At 41.7% G+C, this 21,014-nt stretch overlaps 1 protein-coding gene across 16 annotated transcripts in view; it reads right to left on the bottom strand.

Moving 5' to 3' along the window:
* Positions 1-21,014, bottom strand: part of LOC101286051 (1-acyl-sn-glycerol-3-phosphate acyltransferase delta) — a 1,414,616-nt gene that overhangs the window by 334,392 nt on the left and 1,059,210 nt on the right. For 15 of the 16 annotated variants that reach the window (XR_004476317.2, XR_004476316.2, XR_004476314.2 and 12 more), the window contains one exon: positions 13,492-13,553. The exons of the other annotated variant lie outside the window; for it this stretch is intronic. Coding sequence is in view for 12 of the 15 variants with exons in the window: in XM_012536387.3 (XP_012391841.2) it covers positions 13,492-13,553 (62 nt within the window). In the remaining 3 variants the exon portion in view is untranslated. The remainder of the gene's footprint in view (positions 1-13,491; positions 13,554-21,014) is intronic. 16 annotated transcript variants of the gene reach the window in all.

Raw genomic sequence — 21,014 nt, 5'->3', positions numbered from 1 at the left:
CGGAGTTTTACTTAATATTTTCTGTTTTACATCTGTGTTGCCCTTTTTCTACACTGGTTCTCAAGAACGCAGAGAATAACAGAAACATAATGTTCCATAATAGCTCACTTGCTTTAGCTCACATTGTACACACCATGATTTTGGAATAAGAATGACAATATTATCACCATGAATGTCATTACTAAAAACTTCAAATATATTTTCACGTGCTCTACCCATTTTCCTGCCAAATTTTTCCAATAACACTGTATCTAAATTGTTGAGACATAGGACCATTTCATACTATGCTTTCTTTCTAATTCTCATGTAATCTTAATGCTACACACACACACACACACACACACACACACACACACACACACACACACACACACACACACACACACTACTCATCACCAGTCCTTATGTTAATGTCTGATCAGCAATTTTGGTTGTTTGAAGTTTGTTCTCTAGTATAAATTCCTCAGGAAGATCTCATTGGAAAAATGTTCACTGAATTCTTGCTCAGTGACAGTTTATTTGGGGCCTTGATTCTTGAAAATGAGTTTGGCTGGATATAAAGTCCTGGGTTCATATTTTTTCCCCCTTAAGTATCTTAAATGTCTTACTCTATGTTCTGATACAAAGTGTTATGGGCAAAGCTTATGACAATCTGATTTTATTTTTTTCCTTTATAAGTGAATTGATCTTTTTGCTCAGATGCCCAAAGGATTTTTTTCTCTTTTTTCTTTAGAATCTAGTAATTTTATTAGAATATGTCTTGGTGATGGTCATTTTCTGATCAATATTCATATGCATGCTGTGTCAGGAAAGTTGTACTGAATTTAATTTTTTAGTATTTACTCCATTCTCTTGCTTTGATGTTTTTCTTGTGGGCTTTCTAGTGTACATATATTGGATTATTTTTACCTAATTTCTAAATCAGTCAACTTCTCTTGACTGATTTAGAAGTTGGGTAAAGTTAGTTTATCTTACTTTATTTTCATTTTTTAGAATTTTCTTTCTTTTCACTGTCTATTTCTTTTAAGACTATGTCTGTTGTTATTTATTTGTACTTGTGAAATTTCTTAATAACTTAGTTCCCTTTGGAATAGTTATTTTAGTTTTCACCCAGTTGGTGGGCACGACCGGCTGACACACTCTCACTGCCTCTCAGGACAATATTCTGCTCTTCACTCTGCATCTCCTCTTAAGAACTTTGTGTGGCATTTGACCTTGTTTCTTTTCTGTTGGGATTTTACTTTGTTCCTTTCTGTCGCTCACCTTTACATGAAATTAGTTCTGAAATTTTAGGAGGAAGAAGGATTCAGAATAGCTCTTAATGGCTCTACAGTTTCCTATTTGGTTTTTTGGACAGTGTTAAAAAATATGAGGGCTCAATTTCTGTGATCTCCCAACTCTGATACCCCATTTTCAACCGGACTTTCTCTTTCCCTTTACTCAGTGAGGGGCTTTGTCCTGACAGAGGTCTTTGACTGGTTACCGGTTTTGTGAGTCATGGGACCTACGTGCTCCAGCCCCTCAGGCCTTCCTGTAGACCCTCTGCACTCCCCGCTTTCCTTCACGTATTTGTATTCCTGAATTCAGCACAGTATCTTGTCCATAGTTGGTACACAATAAATTGTTGTAGAATGAATTAATAAAATTTAACTCCATTCTTAAAGAATTCTAATAAAATAATCAATGACAATGGGAATTAATAACAGAGTGGTATAGGATGATTTTTACCTACATAAATTATTTTCTAGTTTAAATAAATTGATCTTAAGTCATTAGCTATTTACTGATTTGATGACAGATCACCTATCTATTTAATTTAGTTAAGCAATTTTATTACTACGATAATATTTTTTCTAGGAAGAAGTTAACCTATTAACCTATGGACAAAGTGCACTAACTCTATACAAATTCTTGCTGACTACATATGTTACAGTCTCAAATTCTGACAGAACGTGTAAACTATGTTCCTGTTTCCATTCATTAACTAAGGAATTTATAAGAAATAACTTTATTATATTCAATCTATATTACAATTCCTTTTCTAAAGGAAGACAAATATTTTAGCTTACATGTCTGGTAATTTCTGATTAAAAAGTACACACAACATCTGAATCAAAACCTACAATTACTGAACGCATTTCTTTTTTTTAACATTGTGAAATGTATAAGAAAAACATTTGACCTAGACCAATAATGTTCTAGTATTCATAGAAAGTTTAATACCCTAAGGAAACAATTTAGACATGTAATTACATTATATGTTATTAGCAGAGATCCTTATGTAGTTTTCTTTAAGATAAGACCCACAGTTTCACAGATTCCTTTCAACCACTTACTGGCACAAAGTTGAGAGTGCACCGGAAGAAACATACTATATACTTATTGGAGAGTTGTGACAAGTTAGCATGAAGTAGAGCAGAATGTCTGTACTCATCTGAGTGTAAAATACACACAACAGTGGTAAAGTGATAAATGGACTGCAAATGGTGGAAAGGAACGACGACTGATCCTTTGACACTACTTGTGTTATTTCCTAGGGCTTTTTTACTTATCACTGTTGAATAGCATTTATAAATAGAACTAACTTGGAGGAATGTGATTAATTTATAACGTGAACTAGGTCTGTATGGAGTCCATTCTCAGGTGAGCTCAAAAGCAGCAAATTCTCTAAAAATCACTTAGGCATTGTTTGTCTTTGGAATCACAGTGCGTGTCTATGTGTGTGCTTGTGTACGTGTAGATAGGTATATTAATACTTACTTGCCAACTTACACTGTTTAAGCTGTTAATAAAACTAGTTTGCAAATTTCTAGATATACTTCCATAAAGTGGATACTCCACAGACAGATAACTAAGATAATTTAGAGATGACAGGGTATTTGCAAAAATTTTTAAAAATAAATGTTAATATTAACAAAGCATACTGTTCTGCACCTAAGAAAAAAAATTAAAAGTTCCTCCTACATTTTGTCAGATTATAGTGAAAATACATTCTGTTAGATGACTTATCTAGGTAAAATCTCAACTCATTGGTATGGTTTATATTTTATTTATTTGGGGAATAAATTATTCAGTTTTTATGTGTATGCTCATGGATTCTCTTAAGAACAGGAAATATTCATTTTAAAGTATAAAATTCACAGAAGTTTCAATAAACTCATATTTTAAGAATCTAAAAATGAGTCAGGGGAGAGCATAAGCAAATAGAGGTTGCACTTTGGTGGTCTGTTGCTAGTTGGAGGAGTTGGGTTGGGTAGAATAATGTTCTATAATGAAGCCAGGGTCCCAGGTCCCAGGTCCCATGGAGGCCAGTTAGCTTCCCCTTCCTTGCTGGCCACTGTCTCTATGCTAAGTGCAAGTGGTGACCCGCGGGGTCAGGCTGGGGAGGAACTGGGCCCAAATACCCCACACTGCTGGAAAACCACTCAAAAGGCCTGTCCTATGTAGGAGGGCACAAACGGCTCATCGTGATGTTTAATTCGCATGCTTTCCTAAGAAAAGACAGCAAGAAGGAAGCTAAATTTTAAAACTGCAGCAAATTTGAAGCACAGGGATACTTAGGTAAAACTAAAATCTGGGAAAACAGGCAAATGTTCTGTCAAAATGAGGTGGAGCTTGTCAGCAATCCATGGCAGCCTTTCAAATCCTCTGAGCAGGGAAGGGGGCTGTTTGTGTTCTGCCATGGAATTTTCCAGAGTATCCTTTTGGGGGCACTCAGGTACAGCTACAAAAGCAACCCCTACACAGGCTGTTCTTGCTTTCCCCCCACTAAATTCTGGCTTCTGTGAGGTCTTAGCCAGAAGCACCCAGGGATTCCCTCCCAGGACCTGTCTCCTGCTCTCCCCCTGGAGGAGAGAAATCCCCATCAGAGATACCATTCACTGAATTGCCACTCTGTGCCAAGGACTGTGCCCACACTTTGCCTATGCATTTCACTCTCCGTCTATCCTAGAAGTGACAGGTGAGGTCACTGAGTCACAAAGACATTCAGTCCTTCACTGTGGTTCACACGGGCAGGGACTCAGTGCTGTGGCTCTAAAAGACCACCCTTTCCCCGATACCAAGCTGCCTCCACTTTCTTTTTTTCCCTTTTATTAACAACAATTCAGCTCACTATTCCTTCGTTATCATTTAGAAACTAATGAAAAACGGGTTATTACAGCACTTCTTCTTTGGCTAAACAAAGTCTAAAATAACTTTTTAGAGGAACATGAATTTATGATTAATCCATTTCCCAGTGCTAAGTAAACAATACCCTATTTTCTATATGTATTAGAATTTTAAAAAACACTCCTTAAATTCTCAGTAATCTTAGTTCTCTTCATGTGCAAGCAGTTAGCCCCGGGGAGTTGGTGATAGCCCCTGTGGAGGTGCCTGTCACATTGCGGTTTGTATTCTCAGTTTTGTTGCTAATAATGTACTTTTCATTCCTGGACATCTGTCATTGACTGATGAAGTAAACTGGCTAGAGAAAGGGCTGGACCTTTTTCATCGCCTAGAAAAAAACATCATTAGGATGGCTGAAATTAAATGCCAGGAGAAAACAGATCAAACAACACCTGAAATATAATTAGAGCAACAGACTGTATCCTGGATTGCAATTTACAAGGTTTTTCTTTTTCAGATGTTTCAGACGACATGATGCCAAAAAATATCTCGACTTCTAGTAGCCGTGGAATCTTCCGGAAAGGAGATCAAAACCGATTGACTTGTTTGTCCCTTCTCCATGCTGTGGGCCATGCAGTGCCCCACAGGAAGGGTGAGGCTGTGAAAGCAGATACTTGCAAACCGTTTTCCTTGAAGGAGTTTCTACTGAGGGCGTGACTTCAGAGACTTCTGGGAGCTTTGCAAACGGGTCTGCTAAGCACACCTCCTGATGGGGCCCTTGGCAGAGGGCAAGGCTGTCTGTGGGCACAAATTATTTTACCCTTTACTATAGTCCCTGAGAAGTGGTTGTGAGCAGTGCTGTTAGTCTCCAAATCCAAGAGCCTCACCCTCAGAGAAATGGAACTTCCCTGAGAGGGTGTGGTTTTGCCACCTGCACCCCCCTCCTCCCTGTCTCTTCCCGGCCTTTGCTTCTCTAACACGGGATGCTCACATCTCTCCCTTCTGGTCATCCTCCAGTCTGGAGGCAACTATACTGGTTTCAAGGTGATTATGAGGCCAATGGAAGGGGAAGAGTGACACATTATCGTCTGGAAGTTTTGTGTAAGGCTTCAGTTTGAGGCAATGAAACGGGTTATTTCCACTGCACATTTAATGAATTGATTTGAACTCTGATGACCCAAATAATTAAAAAAATGATCTTCTAGATTATATTACATGGATTTACATTTATAACTATCTTTCCTTGGTGTCAGCAAGCCTATGATACCAAGGAAACGTTCTGAAGTGAAGGCCAAGTAAGTTGCCTTAATGCCCAAGAGACACACTTGAGATGATAAGAGCCAGGTGAGACGGCAACAGCCAGGTGAGGTGACAACAGCCAGGTGGCCTGGTTGTGTACCTACTTCCCTCCAAAGGTCATCAGAATTCATTCCATCATGCCTCACATCATTATTGACTTCTGAGACTTAGGCATCCCCTACTATTCGCATTCCCATAAAGGTCTCGATATTCTCCAATAGGAGCCTCCCTTCTCCCCTAAGCCCTTTCTCTGTCCCCTGGAATTCCTGCTCCATAATGAACAAGCTCTCCCGTATAATCAGGCTTTTCAAAGGTTTCTCTCTCCTACCCGATTTAACTGAAACTGGTCCATCTCCTTGCAACCCTCTAAAGTGAAGGCTGCTTTTTGTTTCAGGTGTACACACCTGAAAGCCAGAGTTGGAGCTGGTTGTCTCCTGGCCCCTCACTGATGTTCCTAAACCCTTGCTCCCCTCTCTCCTGCAAAACCCCACCCCACTGCTCCTCTGAAACTTATGCCATCTGGCTATGTACCCCTGTCCTCTCCCCACTGCCACCACCTGCAATGGACATAGGTGGATAAGCCCCTCATTCTTGAGACTTTAGCTTCTAGTTCATGATTTTCATCTCTGCCCCTATTCTTCTCATCATTGGATGAGAAGATGGATTGAACTGTCCATCCATCAACCTCTTCTTTCAGTTCCTTTACCTTCTCATCTCTGGGGACCTTTTCAAAACAATTCTTCTACTGTTACAATTCATTCCTGGGCCTTGTCATCAAGAGAAACTGTACCACCTCTGAAATCCAAACTCCAAATATGTCTCTTTCCAACCATCATCTCCTGTCTTTCCTTTCCTGGTGCTCTTACTGAAGTATGGACATGGCTTAAATTCTTCAACTTCACTGAGAATTCTCATGAACTGACCTAATACTTTCTCCCTGGCCACTGCTTGCTTTCTCTTAAATTACTCATCACAGACTTCAAATGAGCATTTACAACTTCTTCATGATTGTATTATGTTTCTCTAGTAGCATGTTTTCTCTTCTTTCTTCCCATACTGCTCATATCCCACCACTTTCCTCTCTGGACATCTTACTTCATACTTCACTAAGAAGACAGAAGTCACGAATGAGGTATTCATTTATTGGGCAAATATTTACTAAGCATCTTTCTTAAAAAAAAATTATTTTATTATTATTTTTTATACAGCAGGTTCTTATTAGTCATCTATTTTATACATATTAGTGTATACATGTCAATCCCAATCTCCCAGTTCATCCCACCCCCACCCCGCTTCCCCCCTGGTGTCCATACGTTTGTTCTCTTCATCTGTGTCTCTATTTCTGCTTTGCAAACCAGTTCATCTGTACCATTTTTCTAGATTCCACATATATGTGTTAATATATGATATTTGTTTTTCCCTTTCTGACTTACTTCACTCTGTATGACAGTCTCTAGGTCCATCCATGTCTCTACAAATGACCCAATTTCATTCCTTTTTATGGCTGAGTAATATTCCATTACATACATGTACCACATCTTCTTTATCCATTCATCTGTTGATGGGCATTTAGGTTGCTTCCATGACCTGGCTATTGTAAATAGTGCTGCAGTGACCAATGGGGTGCATGTGTCTTTTTGAATTATGGTTTTCTCTGGGTATATGCCCAGTAGTGGGATTGCTGGGTCATATGGTAGTTCTATTTGTAGTTTTTTAAGGAACCTCCATACTGTTCTCCATACTGGCTGTATCAATTTACATTCCCACCAACAGACTAAGCATTTTCTATGTGTCAAGAAATCTATGTGGAGAAGATGCAGCAGTGAAAAATGTGTCTGCCTTAATGGAGCCATTAGACGCCAACTTTCCCCTCCACATCACTACACCTGCCAACATACCTGCACCCACACTCACCTGTTCCTTTCTGTCTTCTTACAACAAAGAAAGTGGCTTTATCCCTGTTAAGGGTCAATTACTCCCTCTGTGCTGTGGATCCAAAACAAACCCTTCTCACCTTCTAAAGTACTTCCCTTCTTTAGCTCGCTCATCTATCTCTTGAATCATCAAATAATCCATCTCTACTGGATCATTTCAATGAACATAAAACAAGTTCTAGCCTCCTCAGTCTGTAAAGCACCCTCCTGCTACTGCTGCATTTCCTTTTTCCTTTTCATAACAAAACTTCTAGAAGAAATTGACTCTGCTTCTGCTGACTCTTCATCCCATAAAAATCTGCCTCTTGCCTCCAACTCTCCACCAAAACTGCTCGTTACGGCCACCCATGACTTCCATGTTGCCGTATGCAAAGGACAATTGGCCGACCTCATCTTACTCAGCTTTTCATTAGCATTCACGTAAACAGCCACTTCTTCCTCTGGGAAACACTTCCTTTCTTGGCTCCATCATGACACATCTCTGGATTTTCTACTCCTTTAACTTGAGGCTCCTCCTTGGTCTCCTTTGCTGGCTGCCACTCTTTTACCAAGTTTCCAAATGCTGGCGCTCCTTAGGGTTCATCCGTGGTCCCTCCTCTCTTACCTACTTTTCGCAACCGCCATGGATTTAAAATACCACCTACATGCCAGCAACTCCAAATTTATCTGTCTCTGACCCCTGACCTCCCTCTCCTCTGAGCTCCAACTCACACATCCAAATCCCTACTTGTCTCCTTCTCAATGCTTCAGTCATATCAAAGATATTCAGAATTGAACCCTGATTCCAAGCTTTCATCTTCACCTTCCTACAATCAAACCCATCTCAGTTAATAGAGCTGTAGGATTCCTTCATTTCCCTGACTCATAGCTAATCAATCACCACGACCTTTAATTCTACCTCTGAATAGTCACTTCTTTCTGTTTCCTCTGCCAATCATTTTCATCCAGACCATGTCCATATTGCAACAAGACTGACATTCTTAGAATGTAATTTGGATAATGCCAGCCCCCTGCTTCAACTCTTAAGGATTCCCCATTGAATTCAGAATGAAATCCAAACTCTTGACCATGGCCCACGTGGTGTAGGTGGTTTTTATCGTTCATCACGGTCTCTCTTGCTCACTGTTTTCCAGCCACATTAATTTTATTTAGCGGCTTGAACCAAGCAAGCTCTTCACCTCCCCTGGGGCTACAGAACATGTGCTTTACTCTGCTTGGAAGGCTCTTCTCCCCTAAGCCCCATGATCGTAGCTCACTCCATGGTGGGTGTCCTGTCAACTTTCATGTTTCAGAGGTCCTGACTTCTTATCCAAAATAGGTTACATCTTACCATTTATCATGATTTGTACCTGTGACTTCCTTGTTTACCGTTTTACCCAACACTAGCACAATAACAGTACAAAAGGTATCAGAAATGTTTGTTGAATAAATGAAGGTTATTTCCTTAAAATTCTGGTGATTAAACCCAAAGAGGAGGAAGCTGGTAAAAGTGGAAGTACGTCTGAGATGCAGTTTTTCTGAAGACTCTCCAGATCCTGTGCATTACAGATATCATGCCTGTTTTCTTAGGGCTCACCTAGAAGTTTAGAGGAGCTGTACTTACCTGCAGTGTGATCATATCTTTGCCAAGTAGTTTGGCCCTGGTGGGTGTGGGTGAGGGATGAAAGGTGCTTTATGAATGTGAATCGTAAACACAAATCAGCGACAGGGCCCAGAGCTAAAGTAAATGTAATATGTTACATTCCAAGGAGTTTTAATTGCATTTTTATTTTAGGAAGGTAATGATTTATAGTGTTTATAATGATTTATTTTTAATCCAGATCTCAAAAAGCAAGTGCCTATTCAAGGTCAATGAAAACGGAAGGAATCACAGACAAAGCAATCGGACACTGGTCAGCATCTCTCCCGTCCAGTAATGAGTTCAGTAATTAACCAGTATCTGTACAGGTTTCACCAACTCACTTTTAAGTGCATGTTACACTGATTTTACTTTATTTTATTATTTTTTCTGTTCCATTATAGTTTATTACAGGATATTGAATATAGTTCCCTGTTACACTGATTTTAGTGTCTACTTTTGCTGCTACTAGCTTAGCCTATTGATAGAGTGTGAACAGTATTTAAATCAGAAACATTTTAGTGTAGTACTTAATATTTGCAACTTTCTTTGCAATCTTATTTATTTACAGAAGTTCTAAGAGATGACCTAGCATTACTCTTCCTTTTTGACAAACCAAAAAGCCAAGTTAGAGACTACAGTGATTTGTCCGAGGGAACTTGTAACACACAATAAAAAATTTTGTTTCATCGAGTAATCTAAGTTACCTCAAGCACCCAGAGACAGCCTGAGAGTTTCAGCAGCTCCGGCTGAGGCCGCCCACCCCCCCTGGCAGGAGCGCTGGGGCTGGAACTTTCTGCTCCCTCTCCGGACTTCGTGCCACCATCTTCCCTGAGGCCACTACGTTTTGTCATGTTTCATCAGCACGGAAATATCCCTAGCTGATGTGACCTGTTTGTATCCATCACCAAGAGATCCTTGGCTCCCTTGTCACTTCTCCGGTCTGACCCTCAATCCTACACACAGCTCTGTCCATCCCTTTTCCCCACCCTGTCCTTCAGCTGCCCCAACTCCTGCCTCTGAGCATGGGGAACTCAGAGTCAGTCAGCAGTAAGTGCCCTGTAACTTACACTCTCTCAGTGTTTTTCTCACATTGTTCCCTCACTGAACTTGATTCACACCTCAGGACACTGCTTCCCCTGCAGCCCCTCAAATGTTTTCTCCACTGCACCCTCTGCACCACCGAGTATTGACCTGCAACACCCCAAGTAGAACAGTTTTCCTTTCTCCTTCTAAAACTCTCCAGCTGGGATTTTCAAACCGCTCTTTGTGCTCTTTTTCTCCTTTGCAGTCAGCTACTGATGCCCACCTCCCTCAGTCTCTCTCTCCCTTCCCTGTCCTGTTTCTAGAAGCCTCAGTTTTTGACTCACCAGAACTCTCTCCAAGTCCGCTCTGGTGACAGTTCTGGAGGAGCTCAGTGTCCACATGGGCCATACTTCCCACACCCTGGCTTTTTAAGTCCATGCCCTCAACTTCTGCAGTCATCTCGTCGGCTACCTTAACTCAGCCAGCAACATTCCTGGTCCTCCCCTGACCCTGTCATTTCCAGTCACTGCACCACCTCCACAATCTCAATGTTAAGTATTCCATTCTTCGGCCAACACCTACTTTTCCAGCTAAACCCTTCTAAAACCCAAACTCCAAAGACTCCTTGAACCCACTGGGACCTGTAGCCGGTGGGTCCTCCCACCTCTTCCCCATCCCTTTCTCCCCTCATCCCTCTTCTCTGCTTAGCCAGCTGAAATCTCAGGCTCAGTCATTATACTCACTCCCTTAGGTCTGCCCAGCAAAGAGCTCCTTTGCCACTCTCTTGTTTTTGTTTTACTCGTGTGGCTGGTTAAACTTGACCCTCTGCCTTTGCTGCATCTGTGCGTACACAGTTCAGTGTGACAGAAAAACAGTCAGGCTGATTGATCTCGCTCCAAATTCATTCGTTTCTTACACTTATTCACTCCCTAGCCTCCTAAATGACACTTTCATCATCCTTTCCTATCTCTATAAAACTCTTCTCCCATCTTCCCTCTCAACTGATGACTTTGCTTCCTATTTCACCGAGAAAAGCGAAACAGCAGCAAAAATCTTCCTACATATTCTGCATTTCCCACGGCTACGAGGTTGAGCTGTCTCCACTCTCGTCTCTGGCCAAACCTTAACTCTGCTAGTTGTCGAATCAAGGACATTGCTCCTGAAATTCTCCCCTCTCCTCTGCATCACCAATCTCCCTGTTCCTCTGCAGAATCATTCCCATCAGCACATAAACATGGCATTTTTTTTCCTATAAAAATGAAAAATTTCTTGATGCCACATTCCCTACCCGCAGCTACCTCATTTCTTTGTTTTCATTTAGCTAAATTCCTAAAAAAAAAAAAAAAAAAAAAGGTATCTAGATTTTCTCTCTCCCATTCTTATCCCCCTCCATTGAACCCAATCTAGGCAGACTTTCACCCTCACCAGTCCGCTGGTCAAGGTCACAATGGCCTCCAAGTTTCAAATTCCAGGGATCACTTCCCATCTGCATCCTGCTTGATCAGGACACGCTTTGTTCCTTTGGCTCCCACTTTACATGCTCCTGGATTTCTTCCCACTTTATTCCAACCACAACTTATATTTTATAATATTTTTTACATAAAATAAGCATTACATACGGTTGCTTCAAAGCTTCTGCACTCACTTTACTCTCTACCTGGGAACCTCTTCCCAGATGTCACCATGGTGCTTCCCTTTGCATCTTTGAGGTCCTCGTGCACCTAGCACCTGCCTCAGTGAGACCTTTCCTGACCACCTTGTATAAAATCTCAGCTCCCCCAACCGCCAGCACTCATTATCCTTCTTTTTGGTTTTACTTTTCTCCATGGCAATGATAACCATCTAGCATATTATATACTGAACATGTTTGTGTGCATGTAACATAACAGCCTTCCTCAACTAGAATGTGAGCCTGAGAGGGCTTTCTTTTTCACGCCTCTGTCCCCGTAAACAAGAATGGCATACAGCACATGAGTAGGTGCACAGTTAAGTATTCATCGAATGAAAGGAAAGAAGGAAGGAAGGAAATGTGGTTTTTCAGGAAATAAAAATCAATATTGCTGTGATGCACTAAGTGGCCATGTAGCACAACTGATCAGAGTAATATAGATTTTGATTATGGCTTGATTAAATGTCTAAGAAAATGCAAAGTGGCTTGAATTTTATGCAACTCTAAGGAGATGATTATAGTTGGCTTTTTTCCCTACTCATCACCCAATGACTCTAAAACAAACATGGAAACAATTTGCAAATATTGGTACAAGTTAGAAGAGAAGCTTCCATTACCTGAGCAGAAATCTCAGGGTAACAATCAATGATTCTTGCTATAAGAAATCTCTCAGGCTTTCACAGGAAAATAGCTGTGAGATACAGGTGTTTTCATAAATAGGTATGTTTGGGGTCTGTTATCAGCTCTTACCTGCAATGGAGGATAATTGATTTTGCTTGTATTTGAATAAACACCCGTGCTCTCTATTCTGGAAATTTACAGTATGAAAACATGAATGAGGCTCACTGTAACCTGCTAATTCAAGGAGTTGGAAATGATTCCAGCCTTTCATCCTCCCCTAATTAATCCCCCTTTTGAAATCTCATATTGGAAATGGGCAGTCCAACTTTGCGACATACACATACCAAACAAAAACACACAAACCAAAAATCTGTTGACAAAACTGAGCTGCCACGTCTCCATTTGCATGTTCTCTGGTCAGAGTGGGCAAAGACCACCTTTGCGAGTAAAAATCAATACGAGAGTATAAAATAGGTCAAGTAGCATGCTGTAAACTATATGGCATGAGTATTTCAAGGATAGCCTGATATCAGATTTAACATAATAATAATACGGAGCCTGTAATTCCATATGAGGATTAGGAGGTTTATTTTTAAGTGGTCAAGTGTGTGTGTGTGTGTGTGTGTGTGTGTGTGTGTGTGTGTTTATACATATACATCTAGGTAATATTTAGCACTCTGAATTATTAACTTAACACATCTACTTAGAACCTGACATGTTTCACTGAGCACAACGCAACATTTAAATAATCAACTTTAAATGGGCCAGCTTTTGTATATAAGTCACATGTTCACATCCATAGACAAAGCGGCTGAAGTGCAATACAGGTAACACACAAAATATAAAATTCTGGTGAAAAGAGTTTGTACATCCACCTACAGACATCAAATCAGGGCTGTCTGTGATGCTCGATGTCTTAGGCATAATTCATCTCAGCACTTATTTGCTTATCTGCCACTACGTTGTACCTGCTTACTGCCGCATCCCGAGATGTAATGCTCTGGCAGGTAGCAGATGTACCAATTAATAACCTGTCAGGCCTGATGGATAGAAGAGGGAAAGAGTGTTCCCACACATAGCCCCTGCACGGCTCCCTTTCCCGTTTCAGGCGCTGAGGGTCAGGAGACACCCCTTGCCTCCCCGGAGAGAGCCCAAACGGCCTCATTACTGTCTATCTTCCACAACACTCTGGCGTAGCTTTTGAGAGGCTGACTCACCTGCTCTTCTCCAAGAATCCTGAAGTGATGGAGCTCTTTAATCAAGGAGTTGGGGCAGCCAGCTGTTGGGAAGAAGAGTTAATCACCAACGTGTTATTCCCATTCTGTGCAGTACTATGTTCTCACTGCACTGTTCTCACAGTGACCAGTGTCGCTTTGGGGGAGGACACAAATGCTTACCTGCAAAACAGTCTAACCAACCTCCAGACAGCAAACGCCCGAGGGCACTCTGCCTGCAGCCTGCCCCCCACTGTGATTCTTTAGGAAGGAGCCACACGTGACCCTGGCCAGGCCTTTTCTCCCCTCCTGATTGTGACCTGGCCTTTGTGGGGCCTTAGGACACTGTGTCATTTCTGCCCAGCATGTCACTTATCCCTAATATAGAGCCAGGATTTCATGGGGCCAGAGATGGGGAGTTGGCACATGTAGGTTCGTTTCACTTATTTATCACATCCTGTTTCCTCAGCCTCCAGGCTGGGCTTCTGCACATCGAGAGTGAAGGATGAAGATGGGGCATCTGGATGCCCCATCTTCATGGGATTCGGCTATAGTTTAGAATCTTGCCTGGTTCTTCCAGGAGGATTTGTCAAGACCCTAAAGATGCTGCATTTCCGTTTGGAAAGTGTCTCTTACGGAAAAGACCTGGGAAGAGGGCCAGGGCAGTCTTGTGCCCATCATCTGCTAGTTCTACCCAGACAGTGAGAGCCTATGCAAGCTTTCACATTTTCTTTTTTCAGTTGTAAAAAGAAATAAGTAAATAAATAAATCATACTCATATATATACATATGTATACATAAGTATATACATCTGTCTATCTATCTATCTATGCCAGGGCATACTAGTTATCACTTAAAATGCGTTCCATCCCTGCCTTTTAAATAGAAGTATTCCACAGTATTAATTTGCAGTCACTTATAATATAAACTCTGGAAACAGAATTGATATAAAAACCTGTTTCTTTGGGATCAAATCTATGAATGACAGAATCTGTTGACATTTCTATTAAGGAAAATGGGTTGTAAGAAAATGTGCGGAAGCAACCGCTGAGGCTGAGGCATTTCTCCATATTGTGATGTAAGAACGTGGAAAGTACTGAGGACGTTTGCCTGGGGGAGGGTGGGCCGTGGAGGGAGGCGACTGTCTCCGCAGGGTGAAGGAGTTATCCTTTGCAAGAAGGATTAGATGTGTGCATTATTCTAGAAGGTAGAATTAAAATGAACAGGTAAAATTACAGCAGGAATACTTGGGTTCAATATGAATAAATTTCTAATTTAAAAATGGAATACATCGCCTTATAAGCCAGTAACTGGAGGCTTCCAGACAGAGGGTAAATGACTACTTATGCAGAATATTTTAGAGATGAATTTGACTTGGGTTAGTTCCAACTCTGAAACTCTGTGGTCATATGAAACGCTGGAATGGAGATTTAGTCTTTGTTACTATATTCAATATATATTCGTCTTCGACATTATTGCATTTCATACTCCGAGAAAGTGGTTCGTAAATGTTCACTAAGGTAATACAAAAAAAATTTTACAAATACGAACAAAATGTAAACAGGTGATGTCACCACCTGACAAGAGTCCAAGAAAATAAATGGAAATTCCAAGGTGAATATTTTGGTGGAAAACCTAGTAAATTAATTGCCACACGCATGTCCAATACTACGAAGAAGGAAAGCCAGATCCCGACCTTTGCAAGAGACACTGAGCTGTTTTTCTCCCACTGGAGGCCACGAAGACTTGCAGACTGTGGTTCTTTTTGAGAAGTTGTTCATTTCAGAGTTGCTGTTCTGATCTAAACAATTAGTAAAGGTATATTCTGGATAATTTGGTTGGCTGCCATTCAACCAAAAACTGCTGTGGAAATTCAGAGCCCTGTCAGTTCTTGAGTTTTAGATCTCCTTGGGAGCAAGGAGGCATATTTTAGTTTTATGCAACTAATGAGGGAAGGAACAGAGGCAGAGAGAATTCCAGGGTCAAATTCCCAACAAGTGAGGGTCCCGTGGTTTGGTGCCAAGTATATGAGGGGAGGAGCTGCACAGGAGGAGAGGCGGCAGGGTCATAGGCAGGCTAAGATCAGACCACTCAGGGCCCTGTTTGTACCCCAAGCACTGACTTAGTTTCAGTAAGATGACAGCATCTGCTATATTAAATTCATAGAGTTAATTTGAATACTTTTGGTTTTGTGCTTTCATTTATATTTCATTTATACATTTTCATTTGGGTCTTCTAGTTGTATAAGCATAAAAAGTTTCTATCTAAATTTATATCTAGACATATTTAAGAAATATCATTAAAAAATAGTTTCATTCAAACTTAGTTTTAGAGGATATTCTTTTTCCTTTACAAGTGGTCCTTAGCATTCTTCCCACTTGAGAAAAACTGATTTGACTTATTTTAATGCTAGGTAAAATAAAAAACAATTTAAAATTAGCCTATTTTCAGAATTTGTATTTTAACATTCTCCTAAGATATAACTAAAAGGATTGATGTCAATGATAGCTCAAATATAAACATCTTTAACAGAAGACTAACTAATTACCTGAAACACCTGGTGGATGCAATAAACTATAAAAAAACAAGGATAGAGACGGCATAGAGTTAGAAGGGAAGAGTTGTAAGGGGTCAAGCTATTTAAGACCAGGGAGGGGTATAATTGCACCGCGATGAAGAGTGGCCCCCGCTCGCCGCAACTGGAGAAAGCTCTCGCACAGAAACGAAGACCCAACACAGCCAAAAATAAATATAAATAAATAAATAAATTTATAAAAAAAGGTAACAGTTAAGAGGCTCCTGTTAAAATACGTACGTTGGATATCATGCCATCCGCCATGGGTCTTTCATCTCACCAAGAGTCAACTCCAAGGCCCTCATTGGCCTGTGTAAGGTCCTCCACTGCCTGGCTCACTGCGTAGCCCCTGAGCCTTCTCTCTCCCTTGCTCCTTGCACTTGAGCCCCACTGACCTGCTCTTGGCTCTGACCACCCCAGGGAGGCTGCTGTCTCCAGGACTTTGCACTTGCTGCTCCGTCTATCTGGAAAGCTCTCGACCCTGATATCTGCATGCAGCACTCCCTGCCTCCTTCAAGTCCCTGCTCAAATGTCACCTTCTCAGTGAGGGCTCGCAGGACCATCCTGGGTGAAACTGCAGCCTATCTTCATCCCCCCAAATCCCCATCACTGTTGTATTTTCTCCATAGCTCTCAGCATCTTCTAACCTACAGTTCCAATGTAACATTCACTTTATTTTCTCTCTCCTGCTGCTGAAATGCAAAGGCGACAAGTGCAAGACCATTGCTGTTTTGTCACTGCTCTATCCGCCATGCCTAGAACACGGCCTGGCTGGATGAGATGTTCAACAGCAGTTGTTCCATGGGTGAGTCATCGCCGCGTGGTCACTGCCCACCAGCTCGGTGACTGTGGCTCCCGGGAGGGGCTCCTCCTCCACCCCTCCTCTTTCCTCACCCCAGAGGGCCCAGCTCTGACCTCCAGCCCTGTGTGTACTTTGCTTATTGGTTAAGCAGACTTTGTCTGACCTCAAACCTCTCTCCCCAGCCTGAACCCCACATGTGAAGACGTCAGTGATGCTTAGAATGCATGATTCCTTTGTACCTCTACTGTACCTTCTTTGCCAATATCCAATATCCAGCTCTGGGTAAACATCACCACCTGTTTTTCTTCCTCTGTTCCAGTTCTGCCAATCACAGCTAGTATAGTAAAATGGGACCAGAATATCTACTAAAAGAAATTCAGACCATCTGCCTGAAGCTGCATCCTTGTTGAGAATGGTGCTACTGCAGACTCGGGGTCCACTCACTGTCAAGGAACTTGCTTCTGTCACTTGTCTTTGGCCAGCACCCTCTCCCCTCTCCCTTGGGGACTCTTCCAAATCATCACCATTCTTCTCAATTAACCTTTAACACTTCATTCTCAAAACAGGACCTCACTTGACACAAGTCTAAAAATGTAAAGCAGTTGTGGTGAACATGGAGATGCGGGACCCAGACCCCCTGCAAGGAAGGCTTGTGGCCGAGCTGCAGGAGGACATCAAGAGATGCCTTGGCCTGCAGTCTGGTCTTCCTCAGCTGCAGAGAGCCGCCTCGCCTGAGGTCACATCTTCCCCAGGACCCCTGACTCTGCTGACTGGGTGAGGGGGAGGTGGACCTGCCCATCTGTTTTGTCCCAACATGAGCTGCTGTTGGGCAACATTTGCTCCCAAGTCTCTGCTGGTGGCCTGAGGCTTTGTTGGGCCTGCATGGCAGTTCAACTTCTTATTCAGCCCAATCCTGCCCCCTTCTCCTTTCCCAGGTGCACACCCCAGTGAACATCTTGTACCCGTTCTCTACTTCAGACCTTCAGAGCCTTCCAGAGAACCCCCCACGCCCACCCCCCACCCTGGGGCCACTATCAAGTGTACCACCCCTAACTTCATATCCCTTCCCAGTTACAACCCCTCTGTATCCTCCATCTCTACTCCTCCAGGATAAAAGGGAAAATGGTTCCTCCTCTTCAAAACAAGAGTCATTAGTCATCTGTCCTAACCTGTCCCCTCTCAGCTCATTATGGTCTAGCTCAGCATTCACTCACTCTCCTCAGACTCTGCTGCTCTGCAGCTTGTTTACTTCAAACTACATATGTATTCAAATCTTCCCCTTTAAAAATTCAGCAAAAATCCAGCCTTGAGCAGAGAGTTACCATCCTCTCTCTTTCCTTCTCCTTTCATCCAATTTTCTCAAAAGAATAGCCTGCGGCCATTGTCACCACTTGAAAATAGAGCAGTTGGAGGTATGTATTACAGAAGGGAAATATCAAAATTGGGGCTTCATGCCTTTTAAAACAAGGTATCGTCATCATGGCCTGGGTTGATGCTATAGCTCTGCAACAACTAGCTAGCTATATGCTCTTGGATAAATTGGTTACTCTAAATGCCAATTCCTTTATTAAGAATAATCACCACCTTTACCTCAAGCAGCAGCTTTGAATGTATGGAAAGCAGGATGAAATGACCAAAAAAATTAGAAAGTGTATTTATTGCTGATGATATTAATGGCATATCCATATCTATTGACTGTTGCTGCTATTTCTTTTAAAATTTTTAATTATTTAAAAGGGAAGCAGCTAGTTGAAATAATTGCTACATGACTTATTGTCTTAAGAAATAAAGGTCAAGACTTCTTTTTTTCAGTTCTAACATGTAAAGGGCTTGGAAGTTTTTACTCCCATCCTTATAATAAGAAAAATCTGGGCAAACTGAAAATCAATAACTTTTCTTGGCCCAATCACAGAACTGATGTCACAGGGCAAAGCACCTCCCTGATATCTGGAGAGACAGGCAAGTCCAGTGAGTCACAACTTGATCTGCTTACGTGGAGCAGAAGTTGCTGGAACAATAAACTGGTAGAAACATTTAGACAGTAATTTTGATGAATTGCTATAAATGGGGTGTGGACTAGTGTGAGAATGAGAAACTCTAGGGGCCGAGGTCTTACAGATTTTTCCCGATCTTTATCTCTAAGAAATCCACCAGGTCCTCAAAAGGTGAGGATCCCCTTGTGGCACTGGAAGAGGGAGGGGAAGAGTAAGCATTGTGAAAAGTGTCCAGAGCCTTCTCCATAGCAAAGGTCTGCCCTCCTGGGGAAGGACTTTGCCAACACCTACCCTGGAGCTATGGGAGAAGGGCACTCCTCTAACCCCAGCCTGTCTCACCAAATGGGGGAAGAACAGTCCACAGGAATCTGGGCTTCAAGGACATAGACTGAGAATGCTACCTGTGGGGGAGGGAGTAGGCGGCAGGGGAAAAAAAGGACAAATCCCTGTACCACTGGAGAAATACTCGTGAGGGTCACAGACCAAGAAACAGACCCACTAGAAGACTGAGAATTAATCAGAAGATCACTATTGCCCCCACCCCCCACCAATTAACCTTACCACATACCAATAGACCTCCAGTAAAATGACAGTGGGTGGCAGCTGAAAGAGCTTCAAGACACAGATTCTCTCTGAGGAGGAGTGCTTAGGGAAGCCCAAAGTCAGAGGGAGACAAAAATCAAGAAAACTAGATGAATCTGGAATCTCTGACATCTTCAACTACAGCAAACATTAAACACAACCCAACTCCCTGTCAGACTGACACATACCCTCACATTAAAGGCCTATTTACCTCAGTTCCTATTACATGTGTAACATGTTCAAATAAATATTTGATATATATTTGATATATATTTATATCAACTATCAAAATTGGGGGCTTCATGCCTTTTAAAACAACATATCGTCATCATGGCCTGGGTTGATGCTCTAGTTCTGCAACAACTAGCTAGCTATATGCTAGCTAGTAATAAATAAAGGTTAGACACTAAGTCATTTCCTATAAGAAGAAATTCAATGATCTGTTGACATTAGCAGGTGACTTCCCAAGTAAAAGCCTGAGACTCTCTCAGATGGCGGGTTTTGAAGCTGATGATGGGGAGACGGTCACTTCTTGCTAGTCTTGTGCAGATTAGAAAGTAGAAACCATGGCTTCTCTTGGAGGGCAAATATGAAGCTCTAATTTACTTGGGAAGTACATTAAACAATGGTTTTAGAGTGAGAAACAATGAGTTGTATAACATGTAGTACCCTAGGCATTTTAATTTGTTATCGAAGTCTTTCCTTGAAAATAAATTTGCTGAAGAAATAAGCTAAGCATCAGTGTTGTGTCCAGCACTGTTTTTGGTGTGATACGAAAAGGAAAAGAAGCGTAATGTTGCCTGAGAAGACTTCACAAATCTAGCTGGATTGAAAGAATGCACTAAATGGTAACATCTCTGTGAACGAAGACTGTGTATAAAATCGAGAATATGTGAGGCACAGACACGCACCTCAGGACACAGAGTCCTTCCCCACATGCCTAGAGAAGGGTGATTGGCATCCACCCTAGATGTGTGCATTTTCCTGGTTATCCTTGGCTCTCCTCTCTCCCTCAGTGGGTGGATTACACACTCTCTTTACCCTACATGTGAGGGTGGAGGTGTTCTCAGCCCCAGCCTGGCCCACACCCCAGGTACCTGGCCCAGGAAGAAGTGAGAAACAGTTGTGAAGCAAGAAGAGGAGAAGGAAATGAAGGGACTGTTTACCTGTACTACTAAGTAGCTCTATTATCTTGGATCAAAGATATTGTGTTAGCTCTAAAGCCTTCATTTTCTACCTGTAAAAAGGACAGTAAGAGTATACAACTTATGGGGTTGTTGTGAATGGTGTGTGTGTGTATCTATATGTGTGTATATATATTACCTAGTACAGTTCCTTGTACATAGTAGGCTCTTAATGAATGGTAGCTGTTATTTTGAGAGTCTCTGGAATACAGGAGTACTTGTGAGACCATACTTGACAAAGTTGTTCTGCTGCTGTTTCAAAAATACCTTTTTAACCAAACCCTCAATATTTAGAGGCTAATTTTGCTAAAGGAGTTCAATAGCCTATTAAGTAATTGAGATTTATTATGAAAATGTGCTGAAAGATAAGAGATGATCAAGTATGTATG

The sequence above is a fragment of the Orcinus orca genome, chromosome 12 (genome assembly GCF_937001465.1).
Source record: "Orcinus orca chromosome 12, mOrcOrc1.1, whole genome shotgun sequence".
NCBI classification, from domain to species: domain Eukaryota; kingdom Metazoa; phylum Chordata; class Mammalia; order Artiodactyla; family Delphinidae; genus Orcinus; species Orcinus orca.
This window is presented reverse-complemented; position numbering and strand designations above follow the sequence as displayed.